The sequence below is a fragment of the Stigmatopora argus genome, chromosome 3, assembly GCF_051989625.1.
Source record: "Stigmatopora argus isolate UIUO_Sarg chromosome 3, RoL_Sarg_1.0, whole genome shotgun sequence".
In the NCBI taxonomy this organism is placed as follows: Eukaryota; Metazoa; Chordata; class Actinopteri; order Syngnathiformes; family Syngnathidae; genus Stigmatopora; species Stigmatopora argus.
Window position 1 is genome coordinate 21,290,325 of NC_135389.1, and position 20,562 is coordinate 21,310,886.

Consider the following 20,562-nt stretch of genomic DNA (forward strand, 5'->3'; position numbering starts at 1 on the left):
AATTGAAGAGTCGCCCTGGAAGATTTTCTCGTTCGGGATCTGGCTAATATCAGGCGTTCACCCGCCAGAAATCGGACTTGTTGGAGTTCCATTCCCTTCATGTGGCTCGTTCGATAGTCAAGGACGTGAAAAAAACACGTTGCACCAGCCAGGAATTTTCGATATTTTTCATCTCGGGCCTAATTTACGATTATTTAAAATGGCGGCTGTTAAATAGTGTCTTCGCTTATCTGTTTGTGTCAATGACATTATTTAAAGAGCTTTGCAATTTTGTTATTTCTGATCATTTTTACCCCCCAATTTTTTTTTTTTAATTAAAAAATTCCTTTAATATTCTGAGAACTTTTTGAGCTTTTTACTCCTGTGATTGCATTTGCCGTTTTTTTAATCACTTAATACGGGGAATTGCAATCATTAAAATTTTGGCCGAGGTTGACAGCTGTATTTTTTACTATCGTAAATGATCTAGCCATAACATGGAATTATTAATATCCATACATAAAACATCTTAATAAATGGCACTAGAATTTGCATAAATCTGACTTACCGTATTGTTCACGTCTGTGCTTGAAGTAGTTTGTCTTCCATTTAGTGCATAATTTTCCACCGGAAAACTCGATCACAACTTTTATGAATTGAATCGAATTGATTGCTTTTATTGTCATTATACAACTAAAATGCGATTTAAAGCTTTCACCACGTAGTGCACAAAAGATATCCTCCAACGCTTGTTCTTCTATTTGCACATATTCCGACAGCCATTCCAATTTAAAAGATGCACACTTCTTTTTTAACGCTGTTTTAGGGACGCGACATATCACATTCAATTTAGCTGGCTTAGCTTTAGCCTACTGCGGAAGTACAAACAATGCCGTGATTGGCTGCGTCGCGTGACTTCATCGTGTTCAATGATTGGCTGGACACCTGCCACTCCATGATTTCACAGTAAAAGGATACACACGAGGATTATTAAGACTTCCAAATCATCCTGAGTGGACTTTTGGCGATCTGACTACGTGGTGAGTGATTCCATTCCAGTCGAATTTAATGCGTAATTCCTTGACAATCGAATCGGGGCGAAGTTTGACCGACTTCCAAGCTCTAAACTCGGCGTTTCACGTCCATCGTGACAGCTGCCGCATTTGGACGTGACTCGTCGCTGAACTATGACGTATGCCATAGCGTAATGAATTTCAATTATTTGCATAAAGTCGCCGCTTTTCTTCTTTTTTTTCTGCTCCCGTCATCACGGTGGACTCGTTCAAAATACTGTTTGGGGGGATTCGAGCCCAGAAATTGTGACGTGAACTCATTCAGACATAGCTGAATATTTTATTTTATTTTTTTTATTACGTCATCCGCAATACTGTGGGATGGAGCTTTTTTGCATTTCCGGGGCCAAAGGCTTCAGACAATTTAACAAAACCCATTTTACTTCTGCTCTACTGGCTTTTCTCAATAGCATCCTTTTGCTAATACTAGAATGAAGTGGCTCAGCCAAGTTTAAAAAAAAAAACGTTTAGAAAAAAAGGTTTGGCAGAGTACCATCTTATTCTGTACGTCACCCCGTGTGTGTTTTACATTTGATTTTTATTGCCATAATAACTGCATTAATCCACGTTGGAGTTTGGCAACGCTGAAGGAAATATGACAGCATGTAACAGTAATTAAAGTAAAAAAATAAGGGGATTCCATAACATAATGGAAATATAATAGGGGAATTTGTTTAAAAGTGGAGGTTGATCCAAATTAGGCTTAATCAGGCCTCGGTGGAGTTTTTTGTAGTCTTTTCTAATAGTGCATTAGCATTAGCATGCCGTACACGCTTGATTGCGAAGTGGAGACTGCCAACTTTTCTCAATTAGCTCCTTCTCCTGCTATTTAATGCTCTATAACGGCTCTTTTTCACACTTTGTTTCCGTCCAGCCATCCCGTCCATCTCAACAAGAATGTTTTTTGGGCTCTAGTGTGTCCAGAAACAAAAGGAACACTGAGCTGCTTTCAAAACTCATTTGCATGACGCTCTTCAACTCGTCCACTTAGCTCAAGGGTGTCAGACTCGGGCTGGTTCGCGGCCCCCTTTAACGTCAACTTGATTTCACGTGGGCCGGACTATTTTAGATATAATATTTAGATATATTTTTTTATATAAATGGATTAAAAGAACTCGATTAAAAGCTCTGAATATTCAGTTTTTTATAGATCTAAAACAATGTTTATTTTAGCTTTTTTTAATATATATTTAGATTTTACAAAAAGATTTTTGAACTAAAAACACAGAAAAAAATGGATTAAAAAATTACAATTCTTGATTTAAAAGGGGAAAAATCAGGAAATTTAATATACATCTATACCACAGGTGCCAAAGTGGCGGCCCGCGGGCCAAATTTGGCCCGGCGCATCATTTTATGTGGCCCGGGAAAGTAAATCATGAGTGCAAACTTTCTGTTTTAGGATCAAATTATATAAGTATAGATGTATATTAAATTTCCTGATTTCCCCCCTTTTAAATCAATAATTGTAATTTTTTTATCCATTTTTTCTGTTTTTAGTTCAAAAATCATTATGTAAAATCTAAAAATATATTAAAAAAAAGCTAAAAAAAATGTTTTAGATCTATAAATACAGAATATTCAGCGATTTTAATCTAGTTATTTTAATCCATTTATAAAAAAAATATCTAAATATTATATCAAAAATGGTCCGGCCTACATAAAATGTTTATTTTAGCTTTTTTTTAAAATATATTTTTAGATTTTACAAAATGATTTTTGAACTAAAAACACAGAAAAATGGATTTAAAAATGACCATTATTGATTTAATAGGGGGAAAATCAGGAAATTTCAAGAATATTTTTTCAATGCCTTATGCTATCTGTATATCATATTTTTTGTTTAATTTTCCCAATGTGATATCTAAAGTGAGCCAATAAAATTGTAGCATCTATCTAAAGCGTCAGAAAAGCTCCTATTTTTTCCCCCCACCGAGTCCTAGTCCATCTTGGGTGCCGTAACCACACACCCACACAAATTATCAGCAACATTCCCCAGGGAGTTGTCACGTTTTATTGTCAGTCATCAGTAGCTTTGCACACTGATTTTTTTTCATGCATTAATGTCACTGACTAATAGCTGGATTGCAACGATTCGAAAATGAAAAACACAGCGGAACGTCTTAAGAAGGAACGTTCCACTTTGCATAGCGGGGGGACTCGCCAGGCCGCACGTTCTGCGACGCTAAGTGCGTCCAAAGGTCAATAAAAGTGCCTCGGCGAGTACTTTCCAAACAAGGACTTTTATTTAGCACGAAAGTATCAGTGCAGCACTCGACAACAACACCCGGCTTCCGGGAAACATTCCCGCCGCTCGGATGTCACCGCGTAAAACGACCGACCGTGCTCTTTTCAACGAGACAAGATGAGGCGTTTAAGGGTCGGATGGGCTTCAGTCAGAGCTCCTAAAGTACTTTCTTTACACCAAGACTCACCAAGTCGGGTCTCGGACGCCACCGGCACAGTCCCTTTTGCATGTCTCGCTCCGGATTCAAATAAACAAGAGTTGTTCTTTGTATTAAGATGCCTTCAAGGACTGCGGTTGGCTGGCTAACAATTCAATAATAACAGTTTTGGCGGTCCGGTGGATGAGTGGTTAGCATGTCGGAATGCAGTTCTGGGGAACTGGGTTCAATTCCATGTCCGTCCTCCTATGCATGTTTTCCCAAGGCTTCTGTGGGTTTTCTCTGGGTAGTCCAGTTTCCTCCCACATCCCCAAAACATACATGCTAAGCTAACTGGTTGAACTCTTTAAATTGGCTAACCCTAGCTATGATTGGTTGTTTTTTGTCTGCGTGTGCTCTGCGATTGGCTGGCTAACAATTAAATGACTACAGGTTTAGCGGTCCGGTGGATGAGTGGGTAGCGCGTCGGCCTAGCAGTTCTGGGGATCCGGGTTCAATCCCCTGTGTGGAGTTTACATGTTTTCCCAAGGCTTCTGTGGTTTTTCTCTGGGTAGTCCGGATTCCTCCCACATCCCCAAAACATGCATGCTAGGCTAACGGCTAACTGGTTGAACTCTTTAAATTGCCTAACCCAAGCTATGATTGGTTGTTCTTTGTCTCCTGGTGCCTGTAGTTAGCTGGGATGAGCTCAAGCACCCCCCACGGCCCTTGTGAGGATGAATATATATATATATATATATATATAGTTTTGAAGGAGGGAGACATGTAAAATAGACAAATAGGTGCCCTCGAGGACCCCCGTTTTGGTGACCCCTGCTTTACACTTAGTACAAAAAAACAGACATCTCTACCCGTTAGTGCTTTGTTTTTTTTAAGATACTATTACATAAATAGACAATTTATTTTTCAGTGTTCAGAACAGACAGTTCCAGTGTGACTGGAAGACTAACAATAACTCCATCGTATTCCAGTTGGCAGCAGAAGCTTTCCCAGAGTTCTCTGCTTTGTTTTTCTTTTGTTTTTTTTGTCTCGGTTCGAGTTCCAGCGTCGACCCGCGGCGTCCAATCGGCGCAGGTTTTTTTTTCCCGTCACGTCGCCGGCGGGTCTTTTCAAATCCCAGAGCTTGTTGCCCGTCATCCAACCGGTTCGCGTTCGACTCTGCGGGAAGCCATGGAAAGATTCTCGTGTGCAAAACCATGCGGCGGCTAGCGTCCGTGGCTAAATCTGCCCGGAGTGGGCGGGGCTTCTACTTGCAGGTGAACACCTCGGTCCGCTCGCTGCAGGTGTTGCACTTGACGAAGCAGCACCACTGGAATTTGCAGTTGCACTGCCACACTTTGGTATACTGGTGCGTGTTGTAGCCCCGCCCACAGCACATGAGGTCGCAGCCGTCCGTGTGCGGCGAGGTGCGGTTGCACAGGCGGCCCTGGGTGCCCACGCTGCCCGTGGCCGCGTCCTCCTCGCAGTAGTTGGGCGACCTCTCGATGTAGACCAGGTCCGTGTCCATGGGCTTGCGGTAGCCCTGAGACTGCTTGACCTTCAGGTGGCTGGGCTGCCGAAGGCGGTTGGCCCGCATCACCTCCACGTGGACCGCCTCGTTGTACTTGTCCTTGAGCACGTAGCCGATCTCTCGGAACTTGGGGAGCGTGGTCCAGCACGTCTTGGTGGTGCAGGAGCCCGACACGCCGTGGCATTTGCATTCCAGCTTCATTCTTTCTTCTAGAACCTGTGGAGAAGAGGGAGGAGATTCGTTTTTACCAGAGCCAATCGGGCCTTATCGTTATTTAAATGTCATTTTACGTTTTTTTTTCACGTTACGATTTTTTTTCGTCCTCCTTTACGTCACTTTTCACGCACAATAATTTCTTAAAGAGTCCTGAAATTCCAAAATGGCGGCAGGTGTGCGCCCTAGTATCTCTAAGATGCTGCTCTGCTATTGGTCAGAGTCAAGTGACTTATTGTATGATTATAGTATGTGGTATAATTATGTTACGCAGAATTTCCATTGTATGAGCCATAGGCTACTTTAAGCTAGTTTAGCAAAACAAGCTTTTTTTAGCTAGCTTTTGGTTATTTTACAAGACGTACTGGTGCATGTTTTCCTCAAAACAAGAAGTGGTACTTTTTTTTTTTTATCTTTGGTGTGAGAAATTAGATTTGTAATTGCCTCCAATGCACTAAAGCCATTAAATTTGTGAAAAAAACAATTGTGTTCCTTTTATTTCCATTTTGGCCATGTATAAATCATAGGCTAGCAGTGCTAGCATAGAAGAAGCTTTGTTTTTGCTAATTGGAGGTTAAAGAAAACAAGGCGATAAACAAGTGGCACTTATTTATTTTTCTTTTTTGTATCAGAAATTAGATTTGTAATTGCCTCTAACGCACTAAAGCCATCAAATTTGTGAAAAAAATCTATTTTGTTCCTTTTTATTTCCATTTTGACCATGTGTAAATCATAGGCTAGCATTGGCTAGCATAAAAAAAGCTATGTTTTTGCTAATTGGAGGTTAAAGAAAACAAGGATTGAAACTAGTAGTGGCATTTTCTGATTTATTGTTATTGGCTCCAACGCACTCATGTCATCAAATTTTTAGCAAATAACCAATTGCGTTCCATTGCCTTGCATAGTGACCATCTGTATACCAACCAACATGGCGGCCGCTCTTGTCACTGTCTAGACTTTCCTCGCGTATATGTGGTTTTTCAGTGGAACCACTCGAGTGCTTTTGACAAATGACATGCAATGGTTTGTTTACTATGGGAACTCTTTTGACTTTTTCCACTTGGAAATATGCGTGACATCATGGCGAAAAAAAAAAGTCTAGACGCGGTAATAATGTCGCGCACTCGCCATTTCCACGCTCGCTGCCGGCCCTCCCGGCCAGACGTGGATGGCCGTCGAGGTCACGAAAAGGTAAGAACGAAATAGGTACGTGGCTATTTTCATTCTTCCGATGGAAAAAAAAACACACACACAAAATGGCGTCGTTTGTTGACGCTTTCCAAAGTGGCGCTCCGGTCCAAACCGGTGTACGCGTTGAGGATTTCCAAAAATGTAAAGAGAGAAAAGCCGCAAGGAATGCGCCGCCCAGCAAATAGATGGAAACGTCTACTTACGGCGTGTCTGTCAAAGCCTCTCATCTGTCACAACACGTACGCACACTCACTCGGCTCGTCACTTGAAACTCACACGGTGGATTTACGAGCTTTTTACAGCTTTTTATGACAGTCCAGTCCCCGTAAAAGATCCTTTTTATCAGCTCGTTGGTCTTCATTTTACGACTTTTTATGGGCAAGGCCGCCGATAAAGTTGGGGATGTTTTGTTTTTTGTTCTGTTACGCTGAGAAACGCTCGGTGGTGGATAGCCAATCGTAGACTGTTCATGACAAATGATGCTTTTATTAGGGTTAGCGAAAGCGAAAATGATACAAATGTGTTTTTAAGGGTGGTGTGGAGGAAATTGTCAATATTTAAATCACTTGATTTTGTCAGCTGGAGTGACTCATTGACGAGCGACGTCGTTTGGCTAGCGGAGCGAAATGAGCCGCGAGCCAATAAGAGCAGGATGGAGCCATCATGTCAAGGTTATTATATTATATTGTTATTAAGTTTTCATAAGTGGATACTTGAAGACATCCTGGCTTCTGGGCATCCAGTAAAAAATACACGCCAAGACTGATTTATACATTCGTGATGCAAAATGAGCGGTTAGCGCAGAAGCTAACGAGCATATTTCCTACTTATTTATTGATTATTGATTTTTTATTATTATTTATTGATTATTTTTGTGCGTTCTTTTATTAGTTTGTTGTTATTTGTCCACATACTTATTTGTGTTGGTGACTACTTATTATGTTGGATTATCTTGAGTACTATTTCTGACTTATTTATTATTTATTTTTATTATTATTTATTGATGATTTATTTGTATTATTATTTATTGATGATTTATTTGTATTATTATTTATTGAGGATTTATTGGTATTATTATTTATTGATGATTTATTTGTATTATTATTTATTGAGGATTTATTTGTATTATTATTTATTGATAATTTATTTGTAGTATTATTTATTGATGATTTATTTGTATTATTATTTATTGATGATTTATTTGTATTATTATTTATTGATGATTTATTTTTATCATTATTTAGTGATGATTTATTTATATCATTATTTAGTGATTATTTATTTTTATCATTATTTAGTGATTATTTATTTTTATTTTTATTAATTGATTATTTATAAATTGCTGCACTTTGTAGTGAAGCTTTAAATCTCATTATACTTTTATGATGACAATAAAAGCATTCAATTCAGTTCAAAAATGGGTTAAAGATTGATTGTCTATAGATTAGATTAGATTAGATTAGATTAGATTAGATTAGATTAGATTAGATTAGATTAGATTAGATTAGATTAGATAACTTTATTCATCCTGTATTCTTCCATGGAATACCTTTCTTCCCGCCTCGTTGTTGTGCAGGTTCATGAGTCGGCGCGGCGTCTTCTTGATCTCGCGAGCGTCGACGAAGCGTCGGGAGAACTCGATGCCGTACTTGATATCGGCCGAGCAGCCGCCCCACTTCCAGCCTTCCTCCTGATTGTAGTAGCCTTGCTTCTCCCGGTCGCAGCCGCACTGGCTCAGGTTGCCCTGACTGCACGCCGCCGTGATGGCGTGCGCCACGCCCGCCGCCGTGATGGCGTACGTGAACGCCGCTTCCCGGCTGCCTGCGAGAGAGAAAATGGAAGCTTTCTTTAGGATTGCGGAGCGCAGGAATAATACGAAAAGGACACGTTTGGAATTCGGTGGCCATTTTAGGGTTGGCAGAATACACCTAAGACTGGTCGCCAGTCAACCGTCATCATACGGGAATCGATCCCACGCTTGCCCGTACCGAGTCAGCCAAGTATCACAATCAAGTGGCAGATATACAATTTTAAATGAAAAAAAATTAAGTGGGCGACCAGGTGGATGAGTGGTTAGCGTCTTGGCTTCACATTTCTGGGGTCGAGGGTTCAATTCCCAGGTCGATCCTCACTGCGTGGAGTTTGCATGTTCTCCCCTGGCTTGCGTGGGTTTTCTCCCGCTACTCCGGTTTCCCCCCACCTCCCCCAAAAAACATGCTAGGCTAGCTCGTTGAACACTCTAAACTGCCAAACGCGATCTATGATTGGTTCTCCTTTCTCTCCTCGTGCCCTGTCATTGGCCGGCTACCAATTCGGGGTGTCCCATAGACAGCTGACATAGGCTGCGGCACCCCCGCTTCAGAAAATGAACAAATTACCAAGTCAACATTCAGTTGGAGTCCCTATCGCATACCAATAGATGCTTATTCTATTTAGTTGTTGTCTATGTCGGTCACTCTACGATTGCTGTCATTTCATAACAAAAGAGTTTTTACTGCTCGATAAGAGATTAAAATGCCCCTCCCTCTTGCGTCCTCCCCCTATTTTTAGGAACGCGGTCCCTTTTCTGACCACAAAGCATTCCGGGCCCCGCTTTTGGGAGTGTAGCATTGGAATTTTTGTGCGGTGAGAGTTGGTCTAGGTGCTGTCCAAAGTGCTGAATTCCTCAAGCGTAGCACCTTGTGTGCAGCAACCCCAACGGCAAAAGCTAAAGCACTTAGGCATCTTGTTTTAGTCCATTTTTTTTTCTTTTTATTGTTGTTGTAATTCTCCCCCGTGAGGGAGCCAGACTGGCGTGAGCGCACCATTCCACATTGCCGGGCTTAAAACTGAACCGACAGTGTGAGAAAAGTCACTGGAGGTCTTTAGCGCATTGCTAACCATTAAAGAGAAAAGGCTAGCCGTTGCCATGACGCCAGTTTTATCCAAGCTGGACATGTTTAAGGGGCATGACTTCATTCTTTCTCGCTTCTTTTTGGATAAGGAAAACTGATGGCTTGTATTGTTTATGTCTATTGACGGGAAGGGTCAAGTGGATCAGGTCGCTCCCAAAACGCGGGAATGTTAGCATACGACCACTTAGAACACCTGTGTCAAAGTGGCGGCCCGGGGGCCAAATCTGGCCCGCCGCATCATTTTGTGTGGCCCGGGAAAGTAAATGATGAGTGCCGACTTTCTGTTTTTTTGGATCAAATTAAAATGAAGAGTAGAGATGTATATTAAATTTCCTGATTTTCCCCCTTTTAAATCAATCATTGTCATTTTTTAATCAATTTTTCTGTGTTTTTAATTCAAAAATCATTTTGTAAAATCTAAAAATATATTTTAAAAAAGCTCAAATAAACATTGTTTTAGATCTATTAAAAAACGGAATATTCAGGGCTTTTAATCCAGTCCTTTTAATCCATTTATTAAAAATAAATCTAAATATTATATCTAAAATGGTCCGGCCCACGTGAAATCAAGTTGACGTTAAACCGGCCCGCGAACCAACCCGAGTCTGACACCCTTGACTTAGAACGATAAAATTAAGGAAACAAAGCCCCCTAATATTTTATATTATATATGTCAAATCCATTTGTCATGTTTTTGGGGTGAGTGTAAGGGTATGTTTTCCTTGTGTGTCCTGTCTGTGTGATTTGTATGCATTTGGGCTCTTGTGTCCCTCCTGGCTTCCCTTCCCTTGTGAGACCAGGTGTTTGTATTTTGTAATCAACCCGTGTTGGTGTATATAAAGCCCGTCTTCTGGCAGGTCTGGTTGTGGGAGTGTTGATTCGTGTTTCTTGGACATGTAAGTAATTTTTGACTATTTGTCGGTGTGCGTCTAACCTTTTATTTTGTTAAATTAGTCCCAGTTTTTGAGTACTATTTTTCATGAAAGTGATTGTTTGTTCTCCTCTAACATGATAATTGAATGCCGGACGTCCGAGTTAAAATGGATTTAATTTCTCATGCTTTCAATGGGTTCTCCCTGGGCTTGCGTGGGATTTCTCCGGGTAGTCCGGTTTCCGGCTGAGTGGTTAGCGTGTCAGCCTAGCAGTTCTGGGGTACTGGGTTCAATCCTAGGTTGGTCCTCCTGTTTGGAGTTTGCATGTTCTCCCCAGGCTTGTGTGGGTTTTCTCCGGGTACTCCGGTTTTCGACTGAGTGGTTAGCGTGTCAGCCTAGCAGTTCTTGGGTGCTGGGTTCAATTCCAGGTTGGTCCTCCTATGTGGAGTTTGCATGTTTGCCCCAGGCTTGTGTGGGTTTTCTCCGGGTACTCCAGTTTCCTCCCAAAACGTGCATGCTAGGCTAATTAGCTGGTTGAATGCTCTAAACTGCCTAACTCTAGCTATGATTGGTTGTCCTTTGTCTCCACATGCCCTGCGATTGGCCGGCCATCGTTTCATGGTGTCCCCTGCCGTTAGCTGTCATAGGCTCCAGCACCCCCCGCGACCCTTGTCGAGATGGAAAATGAAAGTAGTCTGACTTTTGGTTAAAAATCTGCTGCATTTAGCCACAATAAAAGCCACAAAACCAAACATTCTAGTACAAACCAACAAATACAATGCAAGAAAAGTAGACGTAATAAACAATAAGCAAAGCGGAGCAATCCCAGAATCCTCAGCGACGCTCCTAATGGCCACAAAGGCCTCTTGTGTGAAAAGGCTATGACGGCAGCAGCCTCTCTTCCGTCATTCATTCTTTCCTTCCTTCATTCATGCTGGCTGAGAGCGGCAAAAACAAGAAGCAAGAAGCAAAAAGCGCTTGCAGGCGTCTTTTGATGTACGTTGTGTAATACACTCTCCCGCAAATATTTGGCTTTGCTGGCTCGGAAGCCATTTTCCCAGAAAAGCCCGGCAAATCACGGCGGCCGCAGGAAGCTGACTAGCGTCTCGTCTTTTCCATTCCATTTCCTACTTATTCACCTCTTGTTGTCATCTCACTGGCATTTATTATTATTTTTTAAATATATTTTTGCGTCCCTGTTGAGGAAAAACAAGCCACCCAGTACTTTTCTGACTGACTCAATACATCTATAGTACGTAAAAAATAAAAATAAGTAAATAAGTATATGTATATGTATATGTATATGTATATGTATATGTATATGTATATGTATATGTATATGTATATGTATATGTATATGTATATGTATATGTATATGTATATGTATATGTATATGTATATGTATATGGGTGCACCTCATGCTTGCTTGAAATTTATTCATTCATCCATTTTCTGAACCGCTTTATCCTCACTAGGGTCGCGGGGGGTGCTGGAGCCTATCTCAGCTGACTTCAGGGGGACACCCTGAATTGGTGACCAGCCAAGGGGCAATTTAGATTGTCCAATTAGCGTACCATGCATGTTTTTGGAATGTGGGAGGTAACCGGAGTACCCAGAGAAAACCCACACAAGCCAGGGGAGAACATGTAAACTCTGGGATCGAACCTGCGACTCCAGAACTGAATCGCTCATCGCAAGGAGACAGACAACCAATCGTAGCTAGGGTTAGGCTATTTAGACTAACAGCTAGCCTAGCATGCATGTTTTTGGAATGTGGGAGGAAACCAGAGTACCCAGAGAAAACCCACAAAAGCCAGGGGAGAACATGTAAACTCTGGGATCGAACCTGCGACCCCAGAACTGAATCGCTCACAGCAAGGAGATGGACAACCAATCCTAGCTATGGTTAGGCAATTTAGCCTGACCGCTAGCCTAGCATGCACGTTTTTGGAATGCGGGAGGAAACTGGAGTACCTAGAGAAAACCCACACAAGCCAGGGGAGAACATCCAAACTCTGCATCCGACAACCCACCTGGGATCGAACCCTGTACCCCAGAACTGCAAACCCAACACGCTAACCACTCATCCACCAGGCCATCCAACTTGTACAATTTTTTTTATTTTTTTTAAATAAACCCCCCAAACAAAAGCAGTGAACATTTTTAAACCCCTTTCGCTGTTGGTCAGGAATAATTTTGACAAAATTCAGTCATTAAATTACAGTGTAAAAATTCACCGATAGTGCAACCTAAACGTATTTATTTACCATTTCGACCAAAGCCAATTGGAACGATGGAAGACCTCGATAGTGAGTTCAGAATTTGCCGCGTGCGCCGCCAAATACAAGGGTGGGGTGGCCCAAAAAAATCCAACCACAACACCGTTTTGCAACAACAACAACGCGCTTTTACCCCGACGTGCGTGCGAGTGGACTCGCCGTGCCCTCGGAGAAGGAAGGGCCTTCTTTGGGCCAGGAAGCCACCGCGGGAAAACCAAAAAAAAAAACGGCACCCGTATAACTGTCAAGAGTCCTGAAAGCCCTCCAGGAGGAACCACCCTGGGGTTGCCTCGTTTTCTGCCAGTGGAAAATTGCACTGACCAGAAAAACCTCAGTGAACTTGGAAACCAGTCGGGAAAAAAAATGGCCGAATATTAAAACAGATGTCTAATAGACTTTTAGAGGCAAGTGTCCGGGCAGGGAGATTTTCAATACGACGCCATTTTTGAACAGGTACAGGTGACGATGCCACATGTCCCAACCCGGGGGGATGTAGGCGACCAAGGGGGGACGCAAAAAGATGTCGCGGCTGACCACTGGAAATCAAATCTGCCTTTTTTTTTTTGGAGTTGTGCCGCTGGGAGAAATTTCTCATGACACGGCACGGGAAGATTTACAAGCGCCGCCGATACGAGTGTCGTCGGCTGACCTCGGTCGGCCTCGCTGGCCTGGCCGCCTCCGGGCGGGCGACGGTGGAGTCACGGCTGCTGACACAAGGGGACAAAGAAAGGCAATAACAGCTGGGAGAATGAACTCCTTGGTGCTGTTTTGCCAGGCTAAATCGGGCAAAGGTGGTGGAAGTCGCCCTTTTCTGGATTTAACTACAAGTATAGTTAGTTACTCCAAAAAAAAAATGGAAAGTTGTTATGCTGGTGCACAAATTGCCATTGAAATGAACTAAATTCAATTTAATTGCTTTTTTTTTTTACTATAAATGAATCATGGTGTGATTTGTGCTGATTAATGCTTTCTATTATCACCTTGTGAAGGGGAATCTGTCTAAAGGCCACACACACACACACACACATACGTACTAAGTGTACATACAAATCAAACAAATGGCACTGTGGTGGTGAACAAAGGAAAAAGTGTCACCTGCTGGCGGTTGGGAGTCGCTACACCTGAGTTTACTAAACATAAATGGTAGTAAAAATGAATATTTACTTTGAAATGTTAGCACGAGACATGACAATGACATACCCAGCCTCTCAAAACACACCTAGTCCATCGTTAAGATGGTCTGGATGGATCCTGTTCTGCTATTGGATGGCCACCGATTCAGGGTGTCCATGGCCTGCTGCCCGGAGTTAGCTTGGATAGGCTCCAGCACCCCCTGCGACTCTTGTGAGGATAAGCGAATCAATGAATGAATGGATCCTGTTGTTGCCATGGTGAGTTTTTGGCACTTTTAGGGCGGAGCTTGTAGGTTATAAATGCTAAAGACGTGTAATAATTAATATTTATTGGAATAAATTAGGAGAAAATTAGCAGTGTCCATTTCCTACAGGACTTAGTTGCCAGCCAATCACAGGGTAGCGTCTTTGTTAACTTGTTTTTTTGTTTTTGGTTTTGTCTCTCATTTTCTGAACCGCTTTATCCTCACTAGGGTCGCGGGGGGTGCTGGAGCCTATCCCAGCTGACTTCAAGGGACACCCTAAATTGGTGGCCAGCCAATCACAGGGCACCAGGAGACAAACAACCATTCGCGCTCACACAATTTAGAATGTCCAATCAACCTAGCATACATGTCTTTGGAATGTGGGAGGAAACCGGAGTACCCGGAGAAAACCCACGCATGCCCAGGGAGAATATGCAAACCACACAGGTGGACCAACCTGGATTTGAACCCAGGTCCCCTACTGTGAGGCCGACGCGCTAACCACTCAACCACCGGGTTCCCCTGTTTTGTTTTTTTGAAGTTTTCATTTTCTTCCGATTTTAGCTTTTCTTCACATTTAAATAATTTCTAGACGGGAAAAAAACAATGATACCACATATTAATTATCACGGACTCACATTATCTTAGATTTCAAATTTCATCTGAAAAAAAAAGTGCTGTGTCATACATGCTAACGACTTGGCTAACATGCTAACTTTAATATCTTCTCATTTCTTTTGTAGTTTTAACTCACCTTAAATAAAAAAATAATCTGCGTAAGAGTACGTTTGTAACTTCCCATTATTTTTATAATACTTATAAATCTTCATTGTCATTATACTGAAAATCTAAATTAAAAGCCACCATGGCTATCACTTTTTAGCGTTCAAATCCAGTCCCAATATGCGCTAGCTAGCATCGTCTCCACATCTGAGAGGCCCATCCGTAAAAAAAAAAGGAGGCCCGGCAGAAAAGTGGAAGGAAAACCCCTGGTTTTGCGTCCCGATGGGCCTCCTCTGTTTTCCGTTCCAGTTTTTCTGTCCCGTTGCTAAGAACCTACGCTACGCTCCTCGCAAATTACAGACAAAGTTGCGGTTAGCGAGGTTTGCAGCTCGAGTTATTAGTACAGCCGTGTTGCTGTTACAATAAAAATAATATTTTTCTACCAGAAACATCCCGGTCCCACGTTCCGCTTGGACTGGAAGTTACACGGCGACGCACGCCGCACGCAACTTATACGCTGGCTTGCTAGAATAGCTGTGAAGCTAAAACAATTACAGTGGTACCTCGAGATACGAGCTTCATTCGTATGTCGATTTACTCGTAACTCAAATGAACGTTTCCCATAGAAATGAACTAAAAACAAATTAATTCGTTGCTAATTCACCCAAAACCGGATATTGGATTGGAAAAAACATTTTTATTTGTTCTAATTCGCCATCTATTAGCAAAGTAAGAAATAACTAGTGGTTTAATAGTGCTAAAATGTGTTTAATAGTACTAAAATTAGACAGATTTCGCGGAGGGAGACTTTTTGCACGGTAACATGCTCGTAACATAACATAAACAAATTTAAATGAACTTTTATTACGATGCAGACACTCAAAAAGAAGTTGAATGTAACCTTACACTAAACTTAATTCTAATTTTGTTTGACATTTTGATACCTTTCTTCTCCCGAGTTGGCTCTATTGGCTCCGCCTCCACCCTGACTTTCAGATGCAACCTATCGAGTGTTGTTTGCTGTTGTACTATTCCCTTCAAAATATTCCCAAAATAATGTACACAAATGTCCTCGCAATAGGATAACGCACGACCACTTGCCAACGAGAAGTAGTATATACTCCTCTCGTATTAGCGAACAAGCTCCACCATTCGCAATGACTAACGGGGGGAAAAAACACTGACTGTACTTCCAATGGAACGGTGAAAAACCAGCCTCAAATCTCCCCGAGGTGGAGATGGAGTTATCTGACTTGTCAAAACAGGCAGAGAAAACGCCATTCCTCCGGTTTTTTTTACCCGAATAATGAGCCTCGAGCACGACCCGGTCTATACAAAGCTAGAAAATGTACTGCAGAGATGAATGACAGTATGGAATTTGCTCATCGTGATTGTTAATCAGTGAGTTGAATTTGTTAGCGTGGAAGAAAGTTTTTAATTGTGGGGGTGATTGTCATAGAAAAGTGTCAATCGTGTTATTATGTTAGAAATTCTTCAACATGCGCTATGTGAAGCGCTAGGTCACAGGTGTCAAAGTGGCGGCCCGGGGGCCAAAACTGGCCCGCCGCATCATTTTGTGTGGCCCGGGAAAGTAAATCATGAGTGCCGACTTGCTGTTTTAGGATCAAATTCAAATGAAGAGTATAGATGTATATTAAATGTCCTAATTTTCCCCCTTTAAAATCAATAATTGTAATTTTTTAATCATTTTTTTCTGTGTTTTTAGTTCAAAAATCATTTCGTAAAATCTAAAAATATATTTTAAAAAGCTAAAATAAACATAGTTTTAGATCTATAAAAAACGGAATATTCAGGGCTTTTAATCCAGTTCTTTTAATCCATTTATTAAAAAAAATCTAAATATTATATCTAAAATGGTCCGGCCCACGTGAAATCCAACCTGAACCAACCCGAGTCTGACACCCCTGCGCTAACCGCTCAGCCACCAGAGCCACCGTTCTGCACTCAGTCACCGCTGGACCCTCCCCGTTTGACAACAAACCCCGCCCCCTCCCCAGTGCAACCCATCACCTAAGTGGCCCAATGGCATTGTGATTGTTGGCACGTGTAAATGTCCAACGCGGAGAGAATCCAGCGATTGTACGGGACAAAGCGCGGCGCCAGATTACAGTTGATCCTCTGGCATCCTGCTTCCTCCCCCGGCAGACACAGACAGACGCAGATGTACGCGATAACCGGCCGGAGGGGACGGACGGACGGACGGACGGACGGGGGGTCCGCGGGAGCGACCCCGACGTCAGCAGACCGAGAAGCGACACCGCCGAAGCTCGTTAACCGACGAACGAACGCCGCCGGCGAAGGCCCCGCCCGCCCTTAGATACGGCCACTGGAACGCGAACGATGACCTTTGGCGAGCCCACGCAGCGGATGACAAAAGCGTCCCGCTCGGGTATCCGACCGACGCAGCGAAAGGAAAGCCGGCACGCACGAGCGCCGTGTTTTCTCTGGCCGGCGTGGCGAGGATGGTCAGACAGGATCGCGAGCGACCACATGATGATGGGCTGAAAAATAGGCCTCCGTCCATCCGTCCACCGCCACCGCCGCCAACGCCGCTACTTCTTCCACCTCGGCACAATGCACGCATCATTACCACATGTTCGGCCGCACGCTATCAGACGACGGCGTCTGCGTCGGTTCTCACAGCACGCCGCCGTCATACCAACCTGACCCATAAATCACTCGCCGTAAATGTGGGAAAGAACCGGGTTTGGAAAAAAGGCGGACAGAAGCTGACCGGCAAACGGCTTTTGAAGGCCCCGCCCACTTCCTTTCTTTACCGTAGCGGCAGCTATCGATTGGTTGGCTTTCTAATTTTTTTGTCCCGTTTCGGGTGGCATTGAGTTGGAGATAATTCGGGTTGATTTGGGGCGTAGGGTTGCCAGTCAGTAAACCAATCAAGAAAGCGAGAATTGATTTGATTGACAGGGCTCGACGTTAACGATATTCTGATTACGTGATGTAAAATAAATCGGCGTATGCAAAGTTCTTCTGCTGCTCGCGTGAAATATTTGTCAACGTTTTCTCAAGGGGGCGCCATTTTGCAACAAATATTAGTTTTTTTTTAACGCAGCCCTATCTATAATCCTTATAAAGCGTGATTTATGGGTGTGTGTGTGTGTATGTTAACATTCTCTCGCTACGTTTGTCCAAACCGTGCAACGTAGAGAGTTGAAATTTTTTACGGTGGCCAGAAACGGCTGTCGGATCCTAATGATCATCCAATCTTGTGATTACGTCATTTTTTCACCTTCTCTAAAGTGTAAACTCAATCTTTTATTTGTTAAACTCCCATTTTTCAAAAGAGAATTTTTTTACGACGTAATTGTGTCTGACAACACAAAGTATGAATGATCTTTATTTGAAAGATGATTTATCAAAGTTTTTAAGAGTACCAATGAACATTTTATAGTAGAGAAAGCCAAATTTTAAGACTAAAGTTGATACTCCTTACAAGCATAGCCATTTTGCACATGGATAGACGCAAGAACAGGTGCAGGTGTTAATAACAATATTAATGTTGTATTAATGAATATTAATTGATTGGTTAAAACCATACCAAATCTGGATCAACAATAGGAAATATTGTTCGACACCATTTAGCATCAAAAAATGTAAAAAACAAATTATACAAGACTATTTTCAAGTGGCTTTTGCCTTAAAACATCACTGGGAAATCTCCAAATCCAGATTTCGAGCTATTAGTTATTCTTCAATGTCCATATTTATGTAAATAAATTTATTAGTTAGACTTTCCAGTTATTGCCATTCCACTGGCCCCCAAAAAAAGAAGCAGCGGCCTATCACAACGTCAACGTCAATCCGACGTCCCCCAGTGTCAAGCATTCTAACTTAATACTTCATCTCCCATTTCCTTTTCCTTTTTCAGGCGGAGGAAATAAAGCAAGAATGGAACATAGCGGTCATTTAAATACATTTCAAGCTTCTGTTGCCAGTTCATTATTAGCGTTCGGTCAAACCGCGCTTGTCAAACGTGCGGGGATTTCATTACACCACAAAAACGGCCATCGAGTGATTCCGAGAAGGGGGCGGGCTCTCTTGTAATGCGTTTAAAATGTGCGAGCGTTGTGTCGCCACGGCTCGCCGTTAATGGCTACTCCCGTGACAATAGAACGGCAATTACGCGGATAGTCATTCAGCGAATGGGTGGCGAACACGCGGCTCCAGAGCCGCATGTTTCTTATCATATTTTGTATCTACTGTGGCTCTTTGCCTCGTTTCATGTTTCTCTTATTTTTATTCTCTCTTAAAACACACCCAAATTATTCAAGGACAATTAAAAAGAAATAATAAATTATATTTCAAAAATAATTTGGCAGATAGGGAAATAATATCTGGCAGATGAGTGGTTAGTGTAAGGGTGTCAAATTCGGGTGGGTTCGCGGACGCATTAACGTCAGCTCGATTTCATGTGGGCTGGCCCATTTTAGATATAATATTTTAGATATAATATTTTAGATATATTATTTTAGATATAATATTTTAGATATGATATTTTAGATATGATATTTTAGATATGATATTTTAGATATGATATTTTAGATATGATATTTTAGATATGATATTTTAGATATAATATTTTAGATATAATATTTTAGATATAATATTTTAGATATAATATTTAGATGTAATACTTATTTAATATTTTAGATATAATATTTAGATGTAATATTTATTAAATATTTTAGATATAATATTTAGATGTAATATTTATTTAATATCTTAGATATAATATTTAGATGTAATATTTATTTAATATTTTAGATATAATATTTAGATGTAATATTTATTTAATATTTTAGATATAATATTTAGATGTAATATTTATTTAATATATATTTCATATTCATTATATATATATATATATATATATATATATATATATATATATTTTATCTTTTTTAAATTGGATTACATTCGGATCCAGATCGATCCACTTGTTTGGAGTTTGCATGCCCCCCCTTTCCTACGTGGGTTTTCTCCGGGTACTCCGGTTTCCTCCCACATTCCAAAAACACGCACGATACGCTGATTGGACATTCTCAATTGCAAGTGCGAATGGTTAGCCTTTCTCTCATTGTGCCTTGCCTAGCCTAAAGTCAGCTGGGATAGGCTCCAGCACCCCCTGCGAGCCTAGTGAGGATAAAGCAGTTCAAAAAATGAATGAACAATTTTCTTTCATTGTGTCAGCACTGAGACTTCATTCCCTCAAAAAAGTAAATAAGGAGTTTTTCACGGATCTTCTTCCTCCAGTCTCACTCTATCGGCACTGACCTTTCCCCTCCACTGACTCCGCCCCCCCCCAAATCCCCCACCCCCTTCCTACCCGGTCTCCAGCAGCTCTTTCCACAGAAGTGCTTTTCAATGAAGGCGCTGACGTAAACATCCTTTATCTGATTGGACGCACTTTTTTTTCTTTCTTTTTTTTTTGGGCCCCTTGGCAGGTGGATTGGCCCACTCACTCGCTCGCGGATGGCGGAGTCGGATGAAAGACAAGGAGGCTGCCAGGGGAGTCGCTCGCTCCCATCGTGGTGGTGGGAGGATGGCTGGGGCAAATACAGAGCTGAACACGCCTGCTATTGTTTGACTCGGCTTTGGTTCAAGCCTACACATTTTACTCCTCTTTTTTTGTTTGTTTTAAGGAATACATACAGTCATCCCTTGAATATCGCGGTTATTTTTTTTTATTTTTTTTAGGTCTACAATGTCTTGTGTGTCTTTTTTTGCTACTGCAACAAAACTTCCCAAATATGGGATGAAATAAAGTTCTAATCTAATCCAATTCTAGAGCAAACATGGCCATGATAATTGAAAAATCCCAAAGTAGGGTCACCCTATTATAACTTTTTTTTTCTAGTAGCAAGAGTGGCTTCCGCTTACGAGTTTCAGCGTGATTTTCACATTTTTATGAACTTTAAAAAAATATAAAAACATTTTTTAAGAATCAATAGCGGAAAAAAATCACAAGGTAGTACTGAATTTGCGTTAAGTGATGACGTGATAAAT

At 41.6% G+C, this 20,562-nt stretch overlaps 1 protein-coding gene and 1 long non-coding RNA gene across 3 annotated transcripts in view; one reads left to right on the plus strand and one right to left on the minus strand.

Annotated features, from left to right (window-relative positions):
* The first annotated feature begins 925 nt into the window (after window positions 1-925).
* On the plus strand, window positions 926-20,338 carry LOC144071473 (uncharacterized). The gene is made up of 2 exons (XR_013299639.1): window positions 926-1,019; window positions 20,001-20,338. It is a non-coding gene; the product is annotated as an uncharacterized LOC144071473 (long non-coding RNA).
* wnt7bb (wingless-type MMTV integration site family, member 7Bb) overlaps window positions 4,231-20,562 on the minus strand; it is a 35,517-nt gene continuing 19,185 nt past the window's right edge. For both annotated transcript variants that reach the window (XM_077596632.1, XM_077596631.1), the window contains exons 3-4: window positions 7,921-8,192; window positions 4,231-5,183 (exon numbers count right to left, since the gene is read on the minus strand). In XM_077596632.1, the coding sequence (XP_077452758.1) occupies window positions 4,704-5,183; window positions 7,921-8,192 (752 nt within the window). In that variant the 3' untranslated portion in view covers window positions 4,231-4,703. The remainder of the gene's footprint in view (window positions 5,184-7,920; window positions 8,193-20,562) is intronic.